Here is a 22,426-nt window from a genome sequence, read left to right on the forward strand (position 1 = left end):
ATCCGCCCATCAGTAGCACCTAATATACTGTAGCTCTTCCCTCAAACTAACGTCCGGTCACATCTGGTGTGATGAATGAACACATGATGCTTCTTTTGCTGTGATGCCACTGGATGCACTTAACAAAGAACACTGTTTGTGGAAAATAAGACAAATACTGCCACATGCAATGTAAGTTCTGGAAAAAGTGCCATATTTATTTTAAACATTTGATCTCAACAAAACTCACAAAAAAAAAAAATCATGAAAATAATACGTACTATCAACAAGTTAGGTTAGTCTTAATAAATTCACATATAAGAATCCAATTAAATAATGCTGGCAACGATACAATTGGGAAAAATACACATTTCTATGTGGTGTAAACATCCGTATGACAACACATTACGGAACTCACGGCATGAAAACCCCTCCCACACTCACATTACCAGTGCTTTCATTACAAAATGCATATTTACAATCTAAAGGCCAAACTTGGGAGGAATTCCACATTGCGGAAATAGCAAGCTAGCAAGCTTGTTGCTGTGTGGAGCACAGAGCATCAGCGCCAATATCGTTACCCTCAGAAAAAAACAATACCGATAGGAACAGTGAGGAACAGATTTATGCCAATATGCTAGTACCTTCTTTATCAAAATGCTTGAAACTTTCTTTGGCTCCATTTTGGCTTATTTTGCAGACTTGAAACTTGAAACACCGAGCAAAACAGGAACGTGGTGTCCGTGTTGATCCCGCTGCCACATTGCGTCTTTGTCAACAATCACGCCTTCAGTGAGGGTAAAAGTAACCTTAAATGTTCATTCATCCCTTTCATCCATCATTCATATGCATTTAACATTTGTTTTGTACATATACTATAAAAACGTGTTTTGTATTAACATTTTCGGCTTTCCGGAACAGATTAACTGGACTTACATTATTTCTTATGGGAAAAATGGATTTGGTTAGAGTATGTTTCAGTAAGAGTCGGACCATCTGGAACAGATTAATGATGCTAACCAAGGTTCCAATCAATACAGAGCCTGTGCTTCTTCGAAACATCCTCCATTGAAGAACAGCAGTAGGAAGTAATGGCACATGGTACTCGTGGTCTTTATTCGGCGTGGATATGACTGTCATCACCGCCCATGTGTGTTTTAACCTGAGCAGGTAAAGGCAACAAAGGGTAGCCCCCGTACTGGCTGCTCATGACTCTCCATGTGGACTCGGTTGTGCACGGCGTCACAGTGTGCACCTGAGGCAAAGCGGCCAGGTGTTTTTTCCTGCTTTGCCTTTTGTTGCACAGCAGATACACAATCTCGACAATGTTGAGGAGAACAGAAACACCAGTAACTACGAGCATGAAGAAAATGAAGATGGTCTTCTCTGTGGGACGAGAAATGAAACACCTGGAGCCGATGTCGTGAGCACAGGGTGGCCATTTTTTGCAATGGAAATTTGAGACAATGACAAGAGGCCCGAAGACGTAAAATTGACCGACGGTGAAGCCCACCTCCAGGATGATCTTGAACACCAGCTGGGTCAAGTACGTGTAAAACAAGATGCCTTTAATTTTCACCTTCCCTCGGTCATCTGTGTACTTTTTACCTTTGTTCACTATGTTTCCGCTGGCTTTACTCTGCTCCTGCTCCAACATCTTCTTCTCTTTGTGTATGACGAGGACAGCATGGGCAAGGTAGACCAAGGTGGGTGTTGACACAAAGGTGATTTGCAGAACCCAGTAATGCACGTAGGACATAGGGAACATGGCGTTATAGCAGGCGTTTTGACATCCCGGCTCCTTGGAGTCGCAGTAGAACTCGGATACTTCATCTGCCCAAACGTTGTCTGCAGCTGCTCCCAGTACGAAGATCCTGAACAGGAAGAGGACACTCATCCAGATCTTCCCCACGACCGTGGAATGAGCCTGGACCTTGATGAGCAGTTTGGACAGGTACGACCAATCACTCATGATGGCGAATGATTGACATCTGAAGTAGGACGGGAACACATACTGATATTACACACAAGGAAAGAACCTGCCTGGCAATTACAGGAAAGGCATCGTTCAATATTAAGTGTCATCTAACACAAAGTCATTCATAGTACGGGGGAACCTCGGTTAGCGTACGCTGCGTTGCCGTTTATTTCGGCGAAAGTTTACGCCAGGGGTGCTCACACTTTTTTAGCCTGCGAGCTACTTTAAAAATGACCCAAAAAGTCCCAAAGATCTACCTACTACTATAAATACAGAAAGTATATATATTTACAATATTTATTTTAAAAAAATACAAGTACGTAAAACATATACAAAATGTAACCAGTAAACTCTAAAATTCTACTGTAAATATCAATGATTAGTATTTCACATTCACATTTTCAAAATTTACAGGTAATCAAAGTAGTTGCTATCATATTTCAGTATGGAAGTAAAGATAATTCCACATAACTCCTAAATAGTTGTGTACATAACCTGAGTACTGGTAATATGTCAGTCAAATTAGCTATGTAACGTTCACTAGGGCACACAGTTCATGTATTACATCCAGTTAGCATTTGCTATCAAACATTAGCGATGTACAAGAATTTAAAATGGTGATGCAAAAGACAATGCAGCCGAAGTCAAGGCAACATATTGAAAAGGTTTCACCAATGGGCACAGTTTTAATTTCATCATGAAATAATAGTTTAAGAAGCGAATGTGTAGAAAACACTGATTTCTGTAGTAGAGTTCATGACGCCAAGCAAAGCCAGTAAGCAATACACTTTTTTTTCTAGCCGCTACAAGTGAACAGCTAACTTTAGTTATCGATATAGACATCTTACCACAGAGTTAGTTCATCCATACTCACGATAATAAAGATGAAAGTTGCATCTTCGTGTGTAGCTTGAAACGCCGCGGGGGAGCAAGCGCGAATCAGGAGGGGAGCTTAATGTCAGCTGACTGATGTCATATGACAACTACAAAGTGACGTAGTTCGACCCGAACTACCTTGGCGATATACCGGTAGCTCGTGATCGACATAATGGCCACCCCTGGTTTGCGCAAAAAATTTGCCTCCGTTCGCGTCCACTGTCTCGGTTGTCATACAATGTCGTCTCTTTATCACAAAGTGTAGATGAATCGGGAGTCACTGATGCCCGAGCTCTGTCACCCTCCTAAAAAAATAATTCGGTTTCGGGATTCGTCAGACCTTCTGAAAGGAATTAATTAACGTTTACGAGGTTCCACTGTGTACCCGAAGGCCTACAGTCTGTAATATTTACACTTTAAAAGGGCACTCAAAAAATGATTCATCAAATTATTATTACTACTTATCTGGGGTCGGGATACGGGGCAGCAGCCTAAGCAGAGAAGCTCAGGATTTTCTCTCCGTGGCTGTTTTGTCCAGCTCCTCCTGGCGGATCCCGAGGCATTCCCAGGCCAGTTAAGAGACATAGTCTCCCCAACCTGTCCTGGGTCTTCCCCGGGGGCTCCTACCGGTCGGACGTGCCCTGAACACCTCCCCAGGGAGGCGTCCGGGAGGCATCCTGACCAGCTGCCCGAGCCACCTCATCTGCCAGGAGCCTGACATGGAAAAAACCGAACCGATTTGTTTATCAAACTAAAGACGGCTGTCAAATATCACACCGAGGTTCTTTAAGGGATTTGCTTGGAATACGTTTCGGTTAGAGATGGATTACTGACGCTAACCAAGGTTCCGCTGTATTTCTATATTGTTCAATTGTTCACAGTTTGTTGATGAACATCATGTTTTTGTTTGCCTGAAGTCTTTGTCCTGTGTTTTATTTGAATTATCATCATGATCAACAAATTAAAGGCAAAAACGCAAAATACTAAGTGGTAGAAAGTATAGGAATTAGTGTTGGTATCAGCAATACTGGCCCTTTAAGATCGTGTTGAAGTTCAATACTGCATTTAGTCTTTTTATGTCGTTCGACAAGGACTTTCAATACGATTTAGGCATGTGCTCCTTAAAAGACAAACTATGAAATAGTGCAGAAAAGTGCACTTTTTAGGAGAAACCACCTACATGCATTATAGACCAGGGGGTGGCCAAAGTGTTTTTTATTGGCCTGTGGCACATTCTAAAAATATATTTCAACAAGAAAACTTCAAACAAAAAAAACAACCACAGCAAAAATGGAAAAATCAGCAGTAATAAAATAAAAATATCAAGAAAAAAAGTAATTTATGAGAATAACGTATTGGTAGCATAAGGTGGAAATATTAACAAAAGAAGAAGTTGTTTTTTTAAAAGTTGTAATATAAAAAAAAAGAAAATAAAAAAAAGTAAAAAATTAAATAAAATAAATAAAAGTTGTAATATTTTGAGAAACAAACAACAAATAAAGTTGTAATTTTTGGAAAATGAAGTTGGGGATAAAGTTATAATGTTACCAGAATGAAGTCCAAATATTATGGAAACAGAGTCATAATTACAAAGAAAAATTACAAGCACAAAGTTGAAATAGCTGAAAAAAACCCAACAGCCGAAATTGTAAAAACAGCTGTAATTGTACGAGAAAAATGTCAAATATTACGGGAATAAAGTCGAGAAGAAAGTCAAAAAGACGTCATTTGTCCAGGAGGAGCTGGACAAAATATAATTTCTCAAAATTATATTTTGAGAAATAAACAAAACACAAATAAAATGGTCATTTCTGGAAAATTAGGTTGGAGAAAAAGTTCTAATATTATGAGAATAAAGGCAAAATATTATGGGATAAAGTCAGAATATTACGAGAAGAAAAGTTTGCATGATTATTTCAGAAGACAGTTGAAATATTTGACAAATGCAACAGAAAAAATAGGAAAAAAACTGGGAAGTTTCATCTATATCGCAAAGCTGAGATGCAGTTTGTTCTTGAACTATACAGCATATAACTTGTTAGCATATCGACATGTGTTGCTTTCCAAAATATCAAAATGGCAAATTTGCATCCTTTTTTTTTTCCCACTATGCGGCCCTCGCTGGAAAAAGATTAGACCCCCCAGCTCTGACATGTTGCTGATAAGTTACACAACAATGATAAAATATTTATTCGGGCACGTGTGTACATCTATTTCTATTTTGTCAAATATAGGCGCCGAGTTTTGAACAATCGTTTTTAGATGAACACATTCCCGGTGATAGAAGCTGATTCTGTGCTCTACAAAACCACTTTTTAACGTTGGATGGAAGCAAACATGAAAAAAAAGTACTTGCCTGACAGACTTCAAGTTATTGGAAACTCTCTGTCCAAAAGAATGAAAACAGCAGACGGGTTTGTCAACTTAAATAGCATCTTGCAATTCTTTTCGCTGTGAGTAAGTCACAAAATCACAACGCCCACCCACAGCTTCTTGTTTCAGTCTGTCAAACTCGTGATGACTATGAAAATGTCAGCAATCCCATTTCCTGGTACTGATGTCTGACAGGCTGCATTCGTATCCGTCATACAACACACAGTATCAACTGTAGAGAGCGACACCCAGCCCCCACGCTGATTCAAGTTACTCCCTTCCATTTGTCAACTGTACACAGTACACACAAGAACACACCAGTACAACCAGGCTCCACCAGCGACGAGATATTAGTTACACTCTTGGTAACGCTTCCATATTGATTTCTATTTGGACTTGGACTCATTCCTCACCACTTTTCATTTCACGGCTTCACTTTTTCAAGATTATGATAGATGATGCTGTTTCGGGCCGCGCGGTGGCCTGGTGGTTAGCATGTTGGCCACACAGTCACAGTCCGGAGATCGGGAAGACGTGGGTTCGGTTCTCCCTGTGTGGGTTTTCTCCGGGTACTCCGGTTTCCTCCCACATTCCAAAAACATGCATGTTAGGTTCATTGGAGACTCTAAATTGTCCACAGGTGTGAATGTGTGCCCTATATGTGCCCTGCGATTGGCTGGCGACCGGTCCAGGGTGTACCCCGCCTGTCGCCCGACGTCTGCTGGGATAGGCTCCAGCATACCCCTGCGACCCTAATGAGGAGAAGCGGCATAGAAAATGGATGGATGGATGATGCTGTTTCATGGTTAACTACGGCCTATTATTAGTATAAAAAATGCATATTTAAGTCTAAATTAAGCATTTTCAAGCATAAAAATGTCAAAATGAAGTGAAATACAAATGTAAGGCATTCAAAAGAGGCACTCCAAGACGCTGGGGTGATATGTGGTATTCTCCACTGGTCACTAGGTGTCAGTAATGTTACTTTAATGTTCCAAGTGACACAAAAGCACCAGACTTGATCGCTGGAACAACAGGCTTTTATTGCAGGTTTGAGTGACCTCACAGCGGGCACACTAATCCGTAACAAGGGTGCTGTTGCGGCCGTAGCCCACGCCAAGCTAAAACTTAACTCTGAACCTCCGACGTCACTTCCTGTCCGTGCCACTTGAGGACAGCAACACAAAGGAGTAAGTGTACTGTAAGTGTTGTATGCGTGTTGCTGTTATGATGCCTCTTTTGCACTGCACACTAAGAAACCTGACCTGAGCGGACGAGTACTGCCAATATGCAGAAACATTTGCACACGCAGCATACCAGGAGTGTGGCATCCATGTGTGCAGGTATCCTCCACCCCGTCTGAGAGGGTGTTCTCCACAGCCGGAGACAACGTATGTCCACAAAAGAAGCAGATTTGCTTATTTTTCCTGTTAAGGAATCGTTCGTTTTCCATAGTTTCACAATTGCATAACGCACACTTACACTGGACTTGACGTGATTGTTTTCGGAACGGCTGATGTAGTTTTACTTTTGAGTGCTTAGCTCGTTGAAAAAAGAGAATTTTAATTTCTATTCCAAAAATGTTGAACATGCTACTGGACATTTTTGTGCAATCGCCACAGAATTTTGAGGGTAGAGGCCGCTTGTCTCCAAAACGAGTCCTCTACATGCTTATCACCTGATTCGAGTAGTCTTGGGTGTCTAAGCATGCGAGTCCTTCACACCCTCCGCTCACATATGTAGTTTCCTCCGTTAACTATTGAATTCAAGAAATAACTCATAGAAAAAGACTAGGGGTGTAACGGTACACTAAAATATAATTTCGGTTTGGTACATTTTCGGTACAAAAAAGGAAGAAAAAAACTTAAAATGCTTTTATTGAAAAAAATGAGAACAGAACTTCTTAAAAAATATATAAAAGCTTCCCATTTGGGTGATATTTCAAATAAATTAGACTGTGAGTGTTTTTAAAATAGAAAACTAATAATAAAACAGTTGTTTTTAAACAAATGTTAAACCATTGTTGCAAAATGTAATTGTATTGCTCTCTGTTGCACATGAAGTCCAACCATTTGTCGTAAGTGAAATAGCGGACACGCGTGATAGCTCGTTGACGACATCACTTTTAGCTTTTTCGGCACGTGCTTGGTGGGGCCCAAGATGGTGCTCCGCCGCACCGGAGGAGAACTGTAACTGATCGGCAGATGGAGCTTTTTGGTGACCGTGTTATTGCTTTGAAGCGCCGAGGTCACCTGATTTGACACCACGGGACATTTTTCCGAGGGGCCATCTCCAATCGAAACCATAGGTGACACCAGCACATGACCTCGACGACACTGAACAGCCAATCAGAGCTGAAGTTAAGCTAGTGCAGGACATGCGGAGGCTAACGCAACCATCCAAACAAATGTGCATCCAAACAAATGAAGGTCATGTTGAGCAGTGGTCCCCAACCTTTTTTGACCCACGGACCGGCTTGTGTTCCCACGTCGTACATTATAGCGATCTAATTTATCTTATTTATTATGTATTGTGTAAAACTAAGACATGAATAACATCAAATTAAAAGCCCAAAATTAATTTCGAAACCACCATCCACCAGTTCAAGCCTGGAGTTTTTCCAGAGAGATGATTACATCGCTGTTTGACGTGTGTGGTAAAAGGCAGTACGCTAGCATGAATTAACTTGAGACAAATGTGGACATTAGCACTCAATAAGTCATCAAAACTTAGCTTTATGCATTCCCACATAGTATCAGCATTTGACACCAAATATGAGGTGAAAGAAAAATGCTAAAAATACAGTATAGTAGTCTATCTGTGTAGCATGAGATAAAGTTAGCACACGCACAATGGACATGCGTCAAGTGAGACGGATGTAACAGAGAAAATCCGGCCACTTTTCAAAATAAAACATCAAAAAAGAAATAATGGAAGTTATTTTTTCTTTCTGTGCGGCCCGGTACCAAATGACCCACGGCCCGGGGGTTGGGGACCACTGATGTTGAGGACCAACCAGACAAAAACGCCAGTGCAAATTGCGTGAAACAAAGGGTTAACCTGGGTATCGCAGCGTAGAAGAACCAAAATTCTCCTTTTGCGTCGCAGTTTAAGACTCCTTTAAATTTGTGGAGGAAATTTGTTTTTGCCCACCGGAAAACGGGCCTGTGTGACATGATGATGTCCATACCAACATACAGTTGTAGCTATAGTGGCTACGTTCTTTTGATACGCCCTGTATAAATAACACAACCAATGTTGGCAAACCGAGGCAAAATGTTGGCGTAAATTTAAGGTTCCACTCTTCGTCTAGTGGGCGTCCCAGCGCGACTGAAAAGACACCGAGGGTTTCATGGTATTCTCTTGAAGCGGTTGAAAGTTCACTGGGTCTTTAGAGGTTACCTGCGTAGTGTAGTAACCCAAAAAGGAGTAGACGTTATTCAGCCATACTGGAAGTGGAAGGTGTTGGTTTTTATCAGCTGCTACAACGATCGTGCTATTGTGCAAGAGTGACAGTCACACTGCGTGAGGGAGTGCGCTGGTCTGCAACAAATCTGATGATTCTGCAAAGTGAAGCTAAGTTATAAGAGAGAAGTGAGACACTTTTAGACAAAGATCCAGAAGAAGAAAACAGGAACCGTTGCTTAGGTAGGAATGATTATTTTTTTTTTTTTACTGTCAATAAGCAACTGTGCTCTGAACACAATGATACACTGAAACAAAATCTAGTATTCCTTCGATTTCGGTGGTGGATTGTAACCGGACTGAGCGTTGGTAATGTATTGAAAACTTCAACTATTCCTTTTTTTCTTTTTTTAAGCTCAAACAGGTCAGCTTTTGAAAGAAAAGTCTGATTTTCATCCGGTTTTCTGTCAGACATTCACACTGTCATGACCTCCTGATGGTTTGTTATTACAAAAGCTGCAGCAAAATACAGAAAATAGTTCTTCATTTTGACCGACTGGCGTGTAGAAGGATTCATTTGAAACTGATGCTTGTTATTATTTTGGTGTACAACTCTACTAAAAAGAGAGACTTGTTTTTCTCTCTCTATATTTTATATTGTGGTTGCTTTATTTAGCCTGAAATGTGAATCCAAGATGAGAACAATGAAGTTATTGTTCAATTCCTAGCACTCCGACAATACGAAAAACAATGAAAACAATGAAAAATTTGCATTGCAGTCTTTGTGAAGATGTTGTTATTTTATGCACTACTTTATATAATCCTTCTTATTAGTGATGAAATGCTACATGAATACGGATCAATTACAAGAGTTAACAATGACAGTCAACTTGAAACAAACATGACTACAACTTTTTTTACTTGACTTTGTAAAACCTAGGAAATGGCTCCAAAATGTTCTGTTTTTGTTCTTTTTTATCTTTAATCTCTTGATCTATTTAACTCATTTTATTTGGCTATTTATTCATTTATTACCGGGGTGTCCAAAGTGCGGCCCACAGCACCTTCTAAATGTATAAATTATGTAAAAATATATATTAAACAAGAAAACACACAAAAAAAACAACAACAGCAAAAATGGAAAAGCTAGCAGTAATTTGACAAGAATAAAGTCAAAATGTAAAGAGACAAAAGTAAAAAAAAAAAAAAAGGGAATTTTACGAGGATAATGTCATAATATTATGAGGAAAAATAACGTCATTTTAGAGTTGAAATATTAAATAAAATGTTTTTTTTTAAGTCGTAATATTATGAGAACAAGAAAAAGGTATAACGTTACAAGAATAAAGTCAAAATATCATTGGTATAAAGTCATCATTTACAAGAAGAAAGTTGAAATAGTTGGGAGAAAAAAACAACAGCAGAAATTGAAAAAAACAGCTGTAATATTACGAGAATAAAGTCAAAATATTAAGAGAAAAAAAGTCATATTCAAATGAGGAAAATAAGTCGTAATTTTACGAGAATAATGTCATAATATTATGAGGAAAAATAACGTCATTTTAGAGTTGAAATATTCAATAAAATGTTTTTTTTTTAAGTCGTAATATTATGAGAACAAGAAAAAGGTATAACGTTACGGGAATAAAGTCAAAATATCATTGGTATAAAGTCATCATTTACAAGAAGAAAGTTGAAATAGTTGGGAGAAAAAAACAACAGCAGAAATAGTAAAAACAGCTGTAATATTACGAGAATAAAGTCAAAATATTAAGAGAAAAAAGTCATATTCAAATGAGGAAAATAAGTCGTAATTTTACGAGAATAATATAATATTATGAGGAAAAATAACGTCATTTTAGTCGTCATTTTAGAGTTGAAATATTAAATAAAATGTTTTTTTTTAAGTCATATTATGAGAACAAGAAAAAGGTATAACGTTACGAGAATAAAGTCATCATTTACAAGAAGAAAGTTGAAATACTTGGGAGAAAAAAACAACAGCAGAAATTGAAAAAACAGCTGTAATATTACAAGAATAAAGTCAAAATATGAAGAGAAAAAAGTCATATTCAAATGAGGAAAATAAGTCGTAATTTTCTGAGAATAAACTTGTAAAATTATGGTCATGGTTTCATTGTATTTGAAAATGCAAACAAGTTAGAATGGAATGCATCACATTTACTTTTGCACTTCCACATGTCCAAAAGGATTAGGAAGAAGCAAAGCTTATTTAATCCTACCCCCCCCCATCCGTTTTACATCTGTTGCAGTACATTTACTCACTTCCTGTATTTCATGCGGTCTTTTAAATACATACACAAGAAAAAATACGAGAAAAAATAACGTCATTTTTTTAAAACTGAGGTTGGGGAAAAAGTTCTAATATCACGGCAATAAAGTCCAAATATTTTGGGAATAAAGTCCTAACACTACGAGAAGAAAATGTACTATTATTTATTAAATGTATTATTATTTGAGAAGAAAGTAGAAATATTTGGAACATTTTTAAAAACTACAAAAAAATTGGGATAATTTTTTTTCCCCCGTATTTTTCTACTAATGAAAGTGTGTATTCAACCATGAAACAGCGTGATTTATAAATGTATATATTTTAGAAAAACCTTGACAGATAGAAGCCACAAAATTTGACGGCAGAGAAACCAAAGAGATTCCAAAAACGGAACGACACAGGAACATGAGGCCAAATGCTTTTCAATTCTGGAATGTAACCAATCATTTGGGAAAAAATGTGCCTTCTGAAGTTACAAACCCACTTTTACAAGACTTGAACTCGCCGTGCATATGTTTTTTTTAACGATTTCTTTGGCTTTTTGCGGCTTTTTGGCAGCGCTACTTCAAAAAGCAGCCCACACGGCATCCTCTCGGGGATTACGTCACATGCAGCAGAGTGCCCCGACGCCACTCAATTTAATGATCCACAATGAAAACCAGGACATTTTCATCACTTTCCAAAACAAAAAAAAAGAAGAAGGCCAGGACAGGACATGTCCTGGGTAAACAGGTCATTTGGTCACCCAAGACAGGGGTGTCCAAAGTGCGGCATGGGGTGCCATTTGCGGCCCATGGCTGTTTATTTATTGGGCTGTTGTTAAAAAAAAAAATCCAACAACAGCAAAAATAGAAAAATCAGTCATTTTAGGAGCATAAAGTTGAAAGAAAGATGTTTTTTGTCATAATATTATGAGCAACAAACAAAACAACAAATAAAGTTGGACTTTTTGGAAAATTGGGTTGCGGAAAAAGTTCTAATGGTACTAGAATAAAGTCAAAATATTATGGCAAGAAAGTCATAACGACGGGACGAAAATTTACAAGAAGAAAGCTGCGATAGTTGGAGAATTTCAAAACATTGGAAATGGAAACATCTGTCATTTTGCGAGACTAAGGTCACAATATTACGAGAAAAAAGTCTTATAGTCGTATTCTGACAAGAAAAACTTTACAAGAATAAACTCATACTATGAGGAAAAATTATTCATAGAGTAATTCGTAGAGTTGGAATATTAAAGTAAAAATAAATGTATTATTATGTATTATGAGAAACAATCAAAACAAAATAAAGTTGTCATTTTTGGAAAGATTAGGTTGGGAAACTGTTATAATATGACGGGAATAAAGTCAAAATATGATGACAATAAAGTCATACAGTAATTTTACGAAAAGAAAATTGTCCAAGCTTATTTAAGAGGAAATTTGTAATATTTTTGGGGAAAAAGCAACAGGAAAAATGGCAAAAAAGACCAAAGAGCAAAGTTAATGCTAATAATAGGCTTTTTCACCTACCTCATGAAGCTGAGATGCATTTTGTTTCTTTAAATATGTATAACTTCTTAGCATATCTACATGTGTTGCTTTACTAAATATCCAAGTGGCCCTTGCGTCCTTTCATTTTTCACTACGTGGCCCCGGCTGGAAAAAGTTTGGCCACCCCTGAGCTAGTATACGGAACATGCAGTATATTGCATGTCTTGTCATCAAGTTGATCGGTTCCTTTGTGTTTTCTTCCCGATGTAGACCTGTGACAGCTGGCTGCCATCATGGGGGAGTGGTCCCTCCTATCAGAGATGTTGGACAAGGTCCAGTTACACTCCACCCTCCTCGGCAAGGTGTGGATGAGCGTTCTCTTCATCTTCAGAATCTTCATCCTGGCAGCTGGCGTGGATCAGATATGGGGGGATGAACAAGCAAACATGGACTGCAACACCAAAAGCCCGGGCTGCAAGAACGCTTGCTACGACGCCTCCTTCCCCATCTCTCACACACGCTTCTGGGTGCTCCAGATTCTCATTGTCTCAACACCGACTCTGATCTACCTGGGCCACGTGCTGCTGGTCATTCGCAAGGAGAACAAGCTCAGGAGACGCCTGGAGCAAAAGGACGCGCTTAACGGGGTGATCAAATCGCCCAAATACTCTGATGAACATGGAAAGGTGCACCTGAAAGGCGCCCTGCTGGTCAGCTACATGCTGCAGCTCCTCTTCAAGATCCTTCTTGAAGTGGCCTTCATCGTGGGCCAGTACTTCATCTACGACTTCATACTCATGCCGGATAAGATTACCTTCGAAGGCGGGAGCTGTCAAACGCACACAAACTGTTTCATCAGTCGTCCCACAGAAAAAAGCGTATTCATCATCTTTATGCTGGCGATGGCCGTCCTCTCCGTCATCCTCAACATCGCCGAGATGTTCCAGCTGACGATATCCAAGATACAAGAGAAGAGAAGAAGGAGGTCTGCTCTCATTCTTAAACAGTAGATTGTGAATATATTATCAAAACAATATGAAAACAATATTATGAAGCAATCCGAAAGTTAACCCTTGACAGGTAACATTACCGGATTTGCTCATTTTTTTTTAAATTGCTGTGGGAAATGGAAAAAGTGGAATGCAGCAAATTTGTGTATTTGTGGTCCAAATCATTTTATTTTTCTCCAAAAGTAGGCTGTTTTTTTTGTCGTTCACCATAAGCGGATAATGATTTATAAATACAGTATGAGATAAATGCACAGCATACATACCAGACCATTGTTAAAAAAATCATTTTTATGTGTTTTTGTCTTCATGTTTCACTGAGAATGAAACTGAGACTGCCCTTGAACGCAACATATTTGCTCGGAGATGCGAAAATGAAACTTATAATGTATAGAACTTATTCACCAGGGGCGTCCAAACTTTTTTCAGCAAGGTAAAGCAGGTAAACTGGGTGCTGAACTTTCTAACAGGCAGACCCCAGTCAGTCCGAGTCCACAATCGCACATCCAGCTCAAGAATTGTGAGCACTGGGACCCCACAGGGGTGTGTGCTGAGTCCGCTCCTCTACACGCTCTTCACCTACGATTGCGTGGCCTCCCACAACAACACCAGCATCATTAAATTTGCGGATGACACTACAGTCATCGGCCTGATCACTGGTGGTGTTGAAACATCATACAGAAGAGAGGTGGCGGACCTCATAGCTTGGTGTCGTGATAACAATCTCCTTCTCAATACAGATAAGACCAAAGAGATGATCATCGACCCAAGAACAAGGGAAAAGGAGCCGCATAAACCCCTGTTTATTGATGAGACTGAGGTGGAGAGGGTGAAAACCTTCAAGTTCCTTGGCACACACATCAGCGAGGACCTCACCTGGTCTCACAACACCCAACAAATTATGAAGAAGTCCCAAAGGAGACTGTACTTCCTGAGAAGACTGAGGAAATTTGGCGTGCCAACCAAAATCCTCAGTTGCTTCTACAGATGCACTATCGAAAGTGTCCTTACCGCCTCCATCACTGTTTGGTACGGTAACTGTACAACACGTGATAGGAAGGCACTCCAGCGGGTGATCAAGACCTCGCAGAACATTGTTGGGGCAGCCCTCCCCTCACTGCAAGACATTTATAAATCTAGAGTCCTACGAAGAACACACAACCTCATCAAGGACAGCACACATCCACGACACTCATTATTCACACTCCGCTACAGGAGTTTGAAGTCCAGGACCACAAGGCTGGCCAACAGCTTTTACCCACAGGCCATCAGGCTTCTCAACAAAGCACTCACACACGCCGCACGCAACACACGCACACACTCATAACACTGAACATATTATTGTTACTTTTAAATGTTTATTGTTGTTTTTATTGTTTCTTCTGTTTTTATTCATTTTCTTGTATTTTCTTTTTTCAGGGAGAATTAACAGAACAAGAATTTCATTGCGTAGTATAACTACCTGTTTTGCTGCGCATATGACAATAAAACTCTTGAATCTTGACTGTAGATATGCTAAGAAGTTTTACATATTTCAAGAAAAAAGTGCATGTCAGCTTTGTGATACACTGTAGCTGGAAAAAAAACTATTATTAGTATGAACTTCTGTCTTTGCTCTTTTTTGTCCATTTATTTCTTAAATAATCTTCATAAATGTTCTTGTTATAATATTATGACTTTATTCCCATAATATTATTATCTTTTTCCTCAACCTAATTTTACAAATTTATTTTGCTTTGTTTCTCATAAAATTACAACTTTTCAAAAATAATGTACTTTTTCTTTAATATTTCACCTCTACGCTACTAAAATTACATAATCTGTCCTCATAATATTACAAGTTTAGTCTTGTAAAATTGCAGCTTTTTTTTTTTTACAGTGTTCCCTCGTTTATTACGGGGAATAGGTTCCCAAAATAGCCCGCAATAAGTGAAAACAATGATTATATATGTTTTATATATGTTTTAAGGCTGTAAAACCCCTCACCATACACTTTATACTCTTTTCTCAGACAAGCAATAACGTTTTCTCACATTTCTCTCTTCTTTAAACACACAAAGAAGTTAAACTTTTGTTTGAATTTTCATGATCAACCTACAAGTCGGACACATGAAATTATGAAGTCACTCACGCGTGTTTCACTCCTGTGACCGTGTCTTTTCGTCCTGGTGTAGTTCCGCTGTACTGTAGCGTTTTTTTTTTGTTTTTGTTCAAACATATTGCTGCAGTCCTCCTCCTTCGAACCGAAGATTCATTTCCAAGCTAGCAAGTGAGCAAGCTAGCAATGACACAGGAGACATGGCAGGGGGCATGAAGGCGATTGATTGACAATAGTCTACAGCCAATCAGGATGCAGAAAACAAAGGGCGGTGAAGACAGACAAGAGAGGGAAGAGATAGACACTCAACTTCCCACAATGCAATTCTTCTTAAAGGGCCAGGCTCGGCCTGTAACAGACATTTATAGGCTGCAATTAAAAAAAGCACAAAAAAAATTCTGCAAAGGGTGAACCACAATAGAGCGAGGAACACTGTATTTGGACTTTATAGCTGTTTTTTCCATGTCTGCTGTTGTTTTTTTAAAAATTTTCCAACTATTTCAACTTTCTTCTTGTAAATGTTCATCTCGTAACGATGACTTTATTCCCATAACATTTATTTTATCGTATAAGTCTCAAAAATATATAATACGTTTTTTACAGTTTAACAATTGTAGTTTTAAATGCATGAAACTATTCTAAATGAATGAAAGGGATAAATGAACATTTAAGGTTACTTTTACCTTCACTGAAGACGTGATTGTTGCCAAAGACACGATGTGGCAGTGACATCAACACGGACACCACCGTCCTGTTTTGTTATGTGTTATTTCTTGAATTCAATAGTGTTTCTCAACTTTTTCATCAAAATGCTACCACTTGCAACTTTCTTTGGCTCCATTTTGCGGCCACGCTCAAAACAAAAGCAGAGACTTGAGGTGAGAAACACGACTGGATTCAAGAAAATGTACTGTAATCTACTATGAGTCTTAAGATGAATGTGTCACCTTCTTAATGCTACGCTCTGTTGCTCCTTCTTGATCACTTGAGTGGTGTACACCTGTGTCTTACCTGCGGTGGTACCCATCCTGGTCAGCCTCGTTCGCTCCAGCTGATGTTTTCCTTCCACCACACGCCTCGCCCTTTTTGCTGATCATGTTTCTGTCGGCTTTTTCTGTAACTTTACTCAACATCAAATCATCAATCACACTCTTTAAACTCTCATTTACAGCCCACAACTTAATGAGACATATTGGACACATGGGATATTAGTCACTATTATGTGGATGTTATGACCTACGTTTCTTTTAGTATCTTTAATGCACAACATGTGTCTAAGTGGCCCTCCTTGTATACGTTTTTACATATGCTGTACTTTCATTTTTATTTGAATTATATTTATCGTTTAATTTCCTGACAGCAATTTGTAGTTTTTTTTTAATTTTCAAAATTCTTAAAGTCGTTTACACAAAACTAAAGCAGTTGTCTTCCGTACTGTGCCCAAAATGAACCGAACCGAGTTCCGTGCCCAACCCTTAAATACAGCGTGCCGTTGTACCCGAGTACTTACGACACCACCCTTTGGTCAGTACAGTCATCCCTCGCCGCTTCGCACTTCAAATTTTGCTGCGTCACTCGATCACGGTTTTTCAAAAATGTATAAATAAATAAATCATGCTGTTTAATCCAAAAACATGTATTTTAAAGCAAATTTTACATATTTTTTCCCGATATTAATCATGGCTACATGAAGTAAAACACAAATGTAAGGCATTCAGAAGACGCATTTGAAGACGTTGTGATATGTAGTATTCTACACTGGTCACTAGGTGTCAGTAATGTTACTGTAATGTTGGATGAGACACACAAGCACCAGATTTGATGGCCGGAACAACAGGCTTTTATTGCAGGTTTGAATGATCTCACAACAGGCACAATAATCCCCAACACGGGCTGCTATTGCGGCCGTAACCTACACTGACATCATTTCCTGTCTGCGCCACTGGAACACATTTACAGCAACACACACAAGAACGAGTCTTATTCATGACTTATTTTCTCTTATTATGTTGCTATGTTGGGTAATAGGAGAGTAAAGGTGATTATAGGGGTGCTATTTCATGTCTAGAGGGCTCTAATAATGTTAAAACAGCATATTTAGAGGGTCGTAAACAGGTTTTCTGTGCTCTAGCTATGAAAATATTCCATTTATAAATACGGATTTCAATTAAATTCACTTACCACAGTGATAAACGAGGGATTACTGTATCAAGCATCTCCACTTTGTAGACCACTTCACGTTTTGTTTAAATAGAACCTGCAAAATGTTGGGATGACAAATGAAACAATGAAAACGCCACGCAGGGAGGGTGTGAAATATTCTGTATTTGTATGACAGTCATGTGTGTAAAGCTGATGAATACATTATCCCAGCAGTGTTTCTTTCTCACAATGACCTTTTTTCCACGTTGGGTTTAGTTGGATTCATTCGTTGTTGACGTTGTTTTCAAATTTGAACTTAGTTACACATTTAACACAAAACATATACCATAGAAAGAGTAAATATAAGGCCAGTGATTGGCTTTTAATGCTTATGTTTCTTATCCTGGATCAGCGCTGTATTGGGAATAGCAGTGATGGTGACGTGATGGTTAGATTACACAGCTGGACAGGTCCCTACACTGACCGCCCCACTGATCAAAGCCGCTTTGCTGAAGCTGGCTCTGCTCTTGTTGATCATCATGTTCCTGATGCAGCCGACATAAGGCTCCTTGGTTACATGGCTGGCTGACAGATGGAGACCTGGGAGGCAGACAGAGATATAGAAACGCTTAGCGGGATTCCAAACATGAAGTTGTACCACGTCAAGAAACAAGAAGCGATGGCCAACCCGGAGCTCCACCTATGAAGATCGGCTTTCTGGCGACTGCGGAGCGGAGATTCAAAAATCCATCCACACGACTGACCTCATCGTCCACTTCCAACTCCAGAATGTTGCTATCTCTCATCACTGTCCACATGCAAGACAGAAGTGACCAATGGGGAGAGAGCAGTAAATAGTGAATGCCTTGATAATGTCACCAAAAAGTAGACGGCCAGTGCTTGATTTTACTGTTAATTAGCATCTATTCATGTATTTGTAATGGGATTTTTATTTACGGAACCTTCAGTTCGTTAGAGATTTCCCACCTTTAGCACATCAGGCATCGACTTTGTAAACAAATATAAAGTTCAGTGGGAGTCATGGCTAGCAAAAGTGGCATTTAATTGTTTTGGCAGTGCAATGCTATAGCTATTCATGTAAGAACTTAAGTGATTTTGGTTATCATCAAGTAGAATTTGCTAGGTATCAACTCTTAAATTAAACTCTTATATAACTCTTATTATATGTGTCCAAACAAATGTATCTTTAGTTGTATCAGGCATTAAAATGGATCAATAAACTGAAGAAACAAGGGTGGTCTAATCATTTTTTCTGTATGCTGACTGTACGCACCCAACCGTGATTATGGCATACTATCACACCCTTAGTATCTAGGTTTTTTAATGTTTTTATACATTTGCATTCAAAGAGTTCCAAATGTAAACTATTGGCATGGACTAGGTTTGAATGTGTGGCTCTTTTGCCTTTATATTGGTCATCAATAAGTTAATATTTACGCATTTAGCGGCCTCCACTCCAATGTGTCCACTGTGTCCTACTTGTCGATGCTATTGCTCACACATAGAAATGAGAGAAAAAGAGCTGGCTGATTAATCCTCTCGCTAGTCCTCTAAATGCCCCAGAATTTGTTGCAGCATCAAAATGAGAATGCAAATTGTGTCCAGTTAATATGCAAGACTAATTTAGTAGTAAGATGAGTGTGGTTCACCGCTGATTCTGTGCCAGTTGCCGGCACACAGACCGTCTTTAGGAGAAACTCTGGTGAATAACTCGCGTGTCCCATCACTTGAAATCACCACCACCTGGAAAACACAACAATATTCAGCAACTTTTTCCACTGTATTTGACTTTGTCGCATAGATACACTGCGTCCACAATTATTAGACGATCTGCATTATTGATTATTAGTTGTATTATTTAAGCCTTCCGTCCATGGAGTCTGTCAGTTTCTTCATCATTTGACCATCAACTTTTTGTGCAGCAGCAACCAAAGCCTCCCAGATGCTGTTCAGAGAGGTGTACCTTTTTTCTTCACTGTAAATCTTACGTTTGAGGGCCCACAAGTACTCAATGGGGTAGGTCAGGATGTTTTTTAACTAGCCTGCCACACAGTGGAGTACTTGGATGCATAAGATGGAGCATCGTCCTGCATTAAAATCATGGTCTTCTTGAAAGATGCACACTTTTTCCTGTCTGACTGTGTGAAAAATGTGGTAGCAGGTTTGGGATCTTCAACCCGATAAGGCCCAACAAGCTCATCTTTGAATGATTCCAGCCCTTACCAGGACCCCACCTCCACCTTGCTGGAGTCTGAGTTGGAGTGGAGCTCTCTGGCCCACAGGCCCATCCCTCTGGTCCATCAAGAGTCACTCTCATCTCATCAGTCCATAAAACGTTTGAAAAATCTTATTTCCTACCCTTTCAACTTGTGTGTCTTGTTCAGTGGTGGTCGGGTTTCAGCCTTTCTTACCTCGGCCATGTCTCTGAGCACTGAACACCGTGTACCGGACTCCTGGCCACTCCAGGTAGAGTACAGTTGTGGAATATGACAGCACTGGAGGATGATGGGTTCCTGGGAGCTTCACGTTTTGGCAGTTAATTTGCATGTTTTTCTCTCCACCCTTTTGGGTACTTGCAGCCAAGCATTTACCGGTTCTGTGGTCACGTCCTAATATTTGGCAATTTCAGGAGTTCTGCAGCCCTATGAAAGATGTCTTACAGTTCTTGACTTGTCAGAGTCTGTTAAATCTCTTTTCCGGCCCATTTTGCCAGAGGAAAAGAAGCTGCCTAATAATTGTGCACATCTAATAAAGGGTGTTGAGCTCCTAAGGCCACACCCTCCCTCAGTACACACATGCACATCACCTGGTATGCTTACACCCAATGGGCATTCAAGTTTATTCAGCTTGGGTTTGGGAAATATGCATAAAAATGACAATATAGTCAAAATACTGACTTAAATACACAGTTCTGCAGGGATGCAACCAATCATTATTTTCTAACTTCATTCATCTGAAGCTTGTTTTTGGTAACTGCTTTAGACCATAGACCAGCCCCGAGCTAGCCGTGAATGTTTTTTTTGCAGTTCCTTAAAAATGGAAGAGCGCTTCTGTTATATCAAGGATCTTTGACTGCCATTTTTGAAGCAGGTAGCAGAGTATTCCAGCAGGAAGCAGAGAACTCAGAGAACTGTCTTATAGAGGATCTTTGACTAGTGTTTTAGGTTTTTTGCAGTAGGCCCTTAAAAACGGAGGCATGTGTTTTTGCAGCAGAGTGTTTCTGTCAAATAAAGAATCTTTGACAACTGTTTTTGCAGTAGGTCTTCTGTCATATTGAGGATCTTTGACTGGCATTTTTGAAGCAGGTGGCAGAGTATTCCTGTCATATAGACGATCTTTGACCAGTGTTTTTGCTGTCAGTCTTTAAAAACAGCAACGCTCGTGTCATATAGAGGATCTCTGACTAGCGTTTTTTTTCTTTTTTCTTTTGCAGAGTGCTTAAAAACAGAAACAGGCTTCTGTCATATTGAGGATCTTTGACTGGCATTATTGCAGTAGGGAGCAGACCATACAGTCTTATATTGGATCTTTGACTGGCTTTTTTGCAGCATGTCCTTTAAAACAGTATTACTGTCATATACAGGATCTTTGACGAGTGTTTTTGCTGTCGGTCCTTAAAAACAACCAAGCTCCTGTCACGTAGAGGATCTTTGACTCACATTATCATAGTGCGTCTGTTTCAGTTTATGATTTTCTGGCAATGACTTTATTTGCCATTTTGAAGTAAAAGTGTAAAATGAACATGTTATACACAAAGGAGGAGTCCTCCCCCCGCTCCGTAGTTTTCTGAAAATGTGGCTCCCAATCAACTGAGCTGGATATCCCTGCCTTGGACGGACCAAATCAACATGCAGCAAATACAAACCGTTCGGTTTGGTCAGCAACATATCAGAAAAGGGACAAAAATGTCCATCACTGTTATCCAAAGTCAAAGATGATGTGTGTGAATATGTTGTTTTTGCTAAAACACAAAGATAATAGGTCTGCTTTCATGGATGACTAAGGAAATAAAAAAATATTCACATTTGAGAAGCTGAAATCTGAGGATATTTACATTTCTAATTAAAAAAACAGTTAATCGAATACCAAAATAGTTGTTGATTAATTGGATAATGAATGATAATGAATGCAGGGCTAATGTACATACAATGTATATACTGTAAACTTACTGCTCCTTGATGGATGTACATGGTGAAGTAGTCGTCTGCTGTGGGCACGTGGAGGAGCACACCGGTTGCAACACGGGGCCGCACCTCCATCGCTAGCTCAAATCGAGGTCCCAAGTCAAATGTATCTAAGGGAGGGAAGGAAAACGGAGCAAATTGAAGAAATCGCTGCCTGAGTAAACTGTTTTTCTGTTGTTTTTTTTTTTTTGTGTCAGCGTTGAAAGAACCTACCAGCACTTCGGACACCGCTGGTTTACAGTGTTTCTTTTTAGGAAGGTGCAAGTGCAACAGTAAGAGTTTGGACAGGGTGATGATTAATTTATTTTTAGTATCCTTGCATCATCATATGGTCTCAACCTGTGACCTGTGACCCACTTTGAAAATAGTCCTAAAAAAAAATTACAATTACCTATTTGAATGTGATCTTTGACTCTCTGTCTGTGACCCTTCAAGACCTGGGTCACGACCCACCAGTTGAGAACTACTGCCCTACTTTAAGTGCAGCGTTAATAGCTGCAGTGTGTGAAGCAGTGTTCTCATCTCTACTGAACAATGGCAGCATGCTGCTTTCATTTTATGCACTCATCTTTGTCCCTTTATGGAGATAAAGTGT

General features: G+C 39.3%; 3 protein-coding genes across 7 annotated transcripts in view; 1 reads left to right on the forward strand and 2 right to left on the reverse strand.

The window, feature by feature from the left end:
- Nucleotides 1-195: 195 nt before the first annotated feature.
- Nucleotides 196-5,668, reverse strand: LOC129172443 (gap junction Cx32.2 protein-like). The gene is made up of 2 exons (XM_054762160.1): nucleotides 5,190-5,668; nucleotides 196-1,970 (listed from the first exon to the last, which is right to left on the reverse strand). The coding sequence occupies exon 2, from the start codon at nucleotides 1,949-1,951 to the stop codon at nucleotides 1,094-1,096; it is 858 nt and encodes a 285-aa protein (XP_054618135.1). The 5' UTR covers nucleotides 1,952-1,970; nucleotides 5,190-5,668; the 3' UTR covers nucleotides 196-1,093.
- A 3,140-nt stretch (nucleotides 5,669-8,808) lies between these two features.
- On the forward strand, nucleotides 8,809-14,246 carry LOC129172471 (gap junction Cx32.2 protein-like). Of its 3 annotated transcripts, XM_054762228.1 has the most exons (3): nucleotides 8,831-8,980; nucleotides 12,650-13,364; nucleotides 14,127-14,246. In XM_054762228.1, the coding sequence occupies exons 2-3, from the start codon at nucleotides 12,673-12,675 to the stop codon at nucleotides 14,128-14,130; spliced, it is 696 nt and encodes a 231-aa protein (XP_054618203.1). In that variant the 5' UTR covers nucleotides 8,831-8,980; nucleotides 12,650-12,672; the 3' UTR covers nucleotides 14,131-14,246. The 3 variants fall into 3 exon arrangements, with proteins under 3 accessions (XP_054618202.1, XP_054618203.1, XP_054618201.1); XM_054762227.1 differs by lacking the exon at nucleotides 14,127-14,246 and having other exon boundaries at nucleotides 8,809-8,854; nucleotides 12,650-13,390; XM_054762226.1 differs by lacking the exon at nucleotides 14,127-14,246 and having other exon boundaries at nucleotides 12,650-13,390.
- Nucleotides 14,247-17,789: 3,543 nt separating this feature from the next.
- The window catches only part of lama4 (laminin, alpha 4), a 61,417-nt gene continuing 56,780 nt past the window's right edge, over nucleotides 17,790-22,426 (reverse strand). For 2 of the 3 annotated variants that reach the window (XM_054762223.1, XM_054762225.1), the window contains exons 37-40: nucleotides 21,817-21,941; nucleotides 19,297-19,390; nucleotides 18,315-18,434; nucleotides 17,790-18,226 (exon numbers count right to left, since the gene is read on the reverse strand). In XM_054762223.1, coding sequence (XP_054618198.1) covers nucleotides 18,081-18,226; nucleotides 18,315-18,434; nucleotides 19,297-19,390; nucleotides 21,817-21,941 — 485 coding nt within the window. In that variant the 3' untranslated portion in view covers nucleotides 17,790-18,080. The remainder of the gene's footprint in view (nucleotides 18,227-18,314; nucleotides 18,435-19,296; nucleotides 19,391-21,816; nucleotides 21,942-22,426) is intronic. The other variant, XM_054762224.1, reaches the window with a different exon arrangement.

Source organism: Dunckerocampus dactyliophorus, chromosome 19 (assembly GCF_027744805.1).
Source record: "Dunckerocampus dactyliophorus isolate RoL2022-P2 chromosome 19, RoL_Ddac_1.1, whole genome shotgun sequence".
In the NCBI taxonomy this organism is placed as follows: Eukaryota; Metazoa; Chordata; class Actinopteri; order Syngnathiformes; family Syngnathidae; genus Dunckerocampus; species Dunckerocampus dactyliophorus.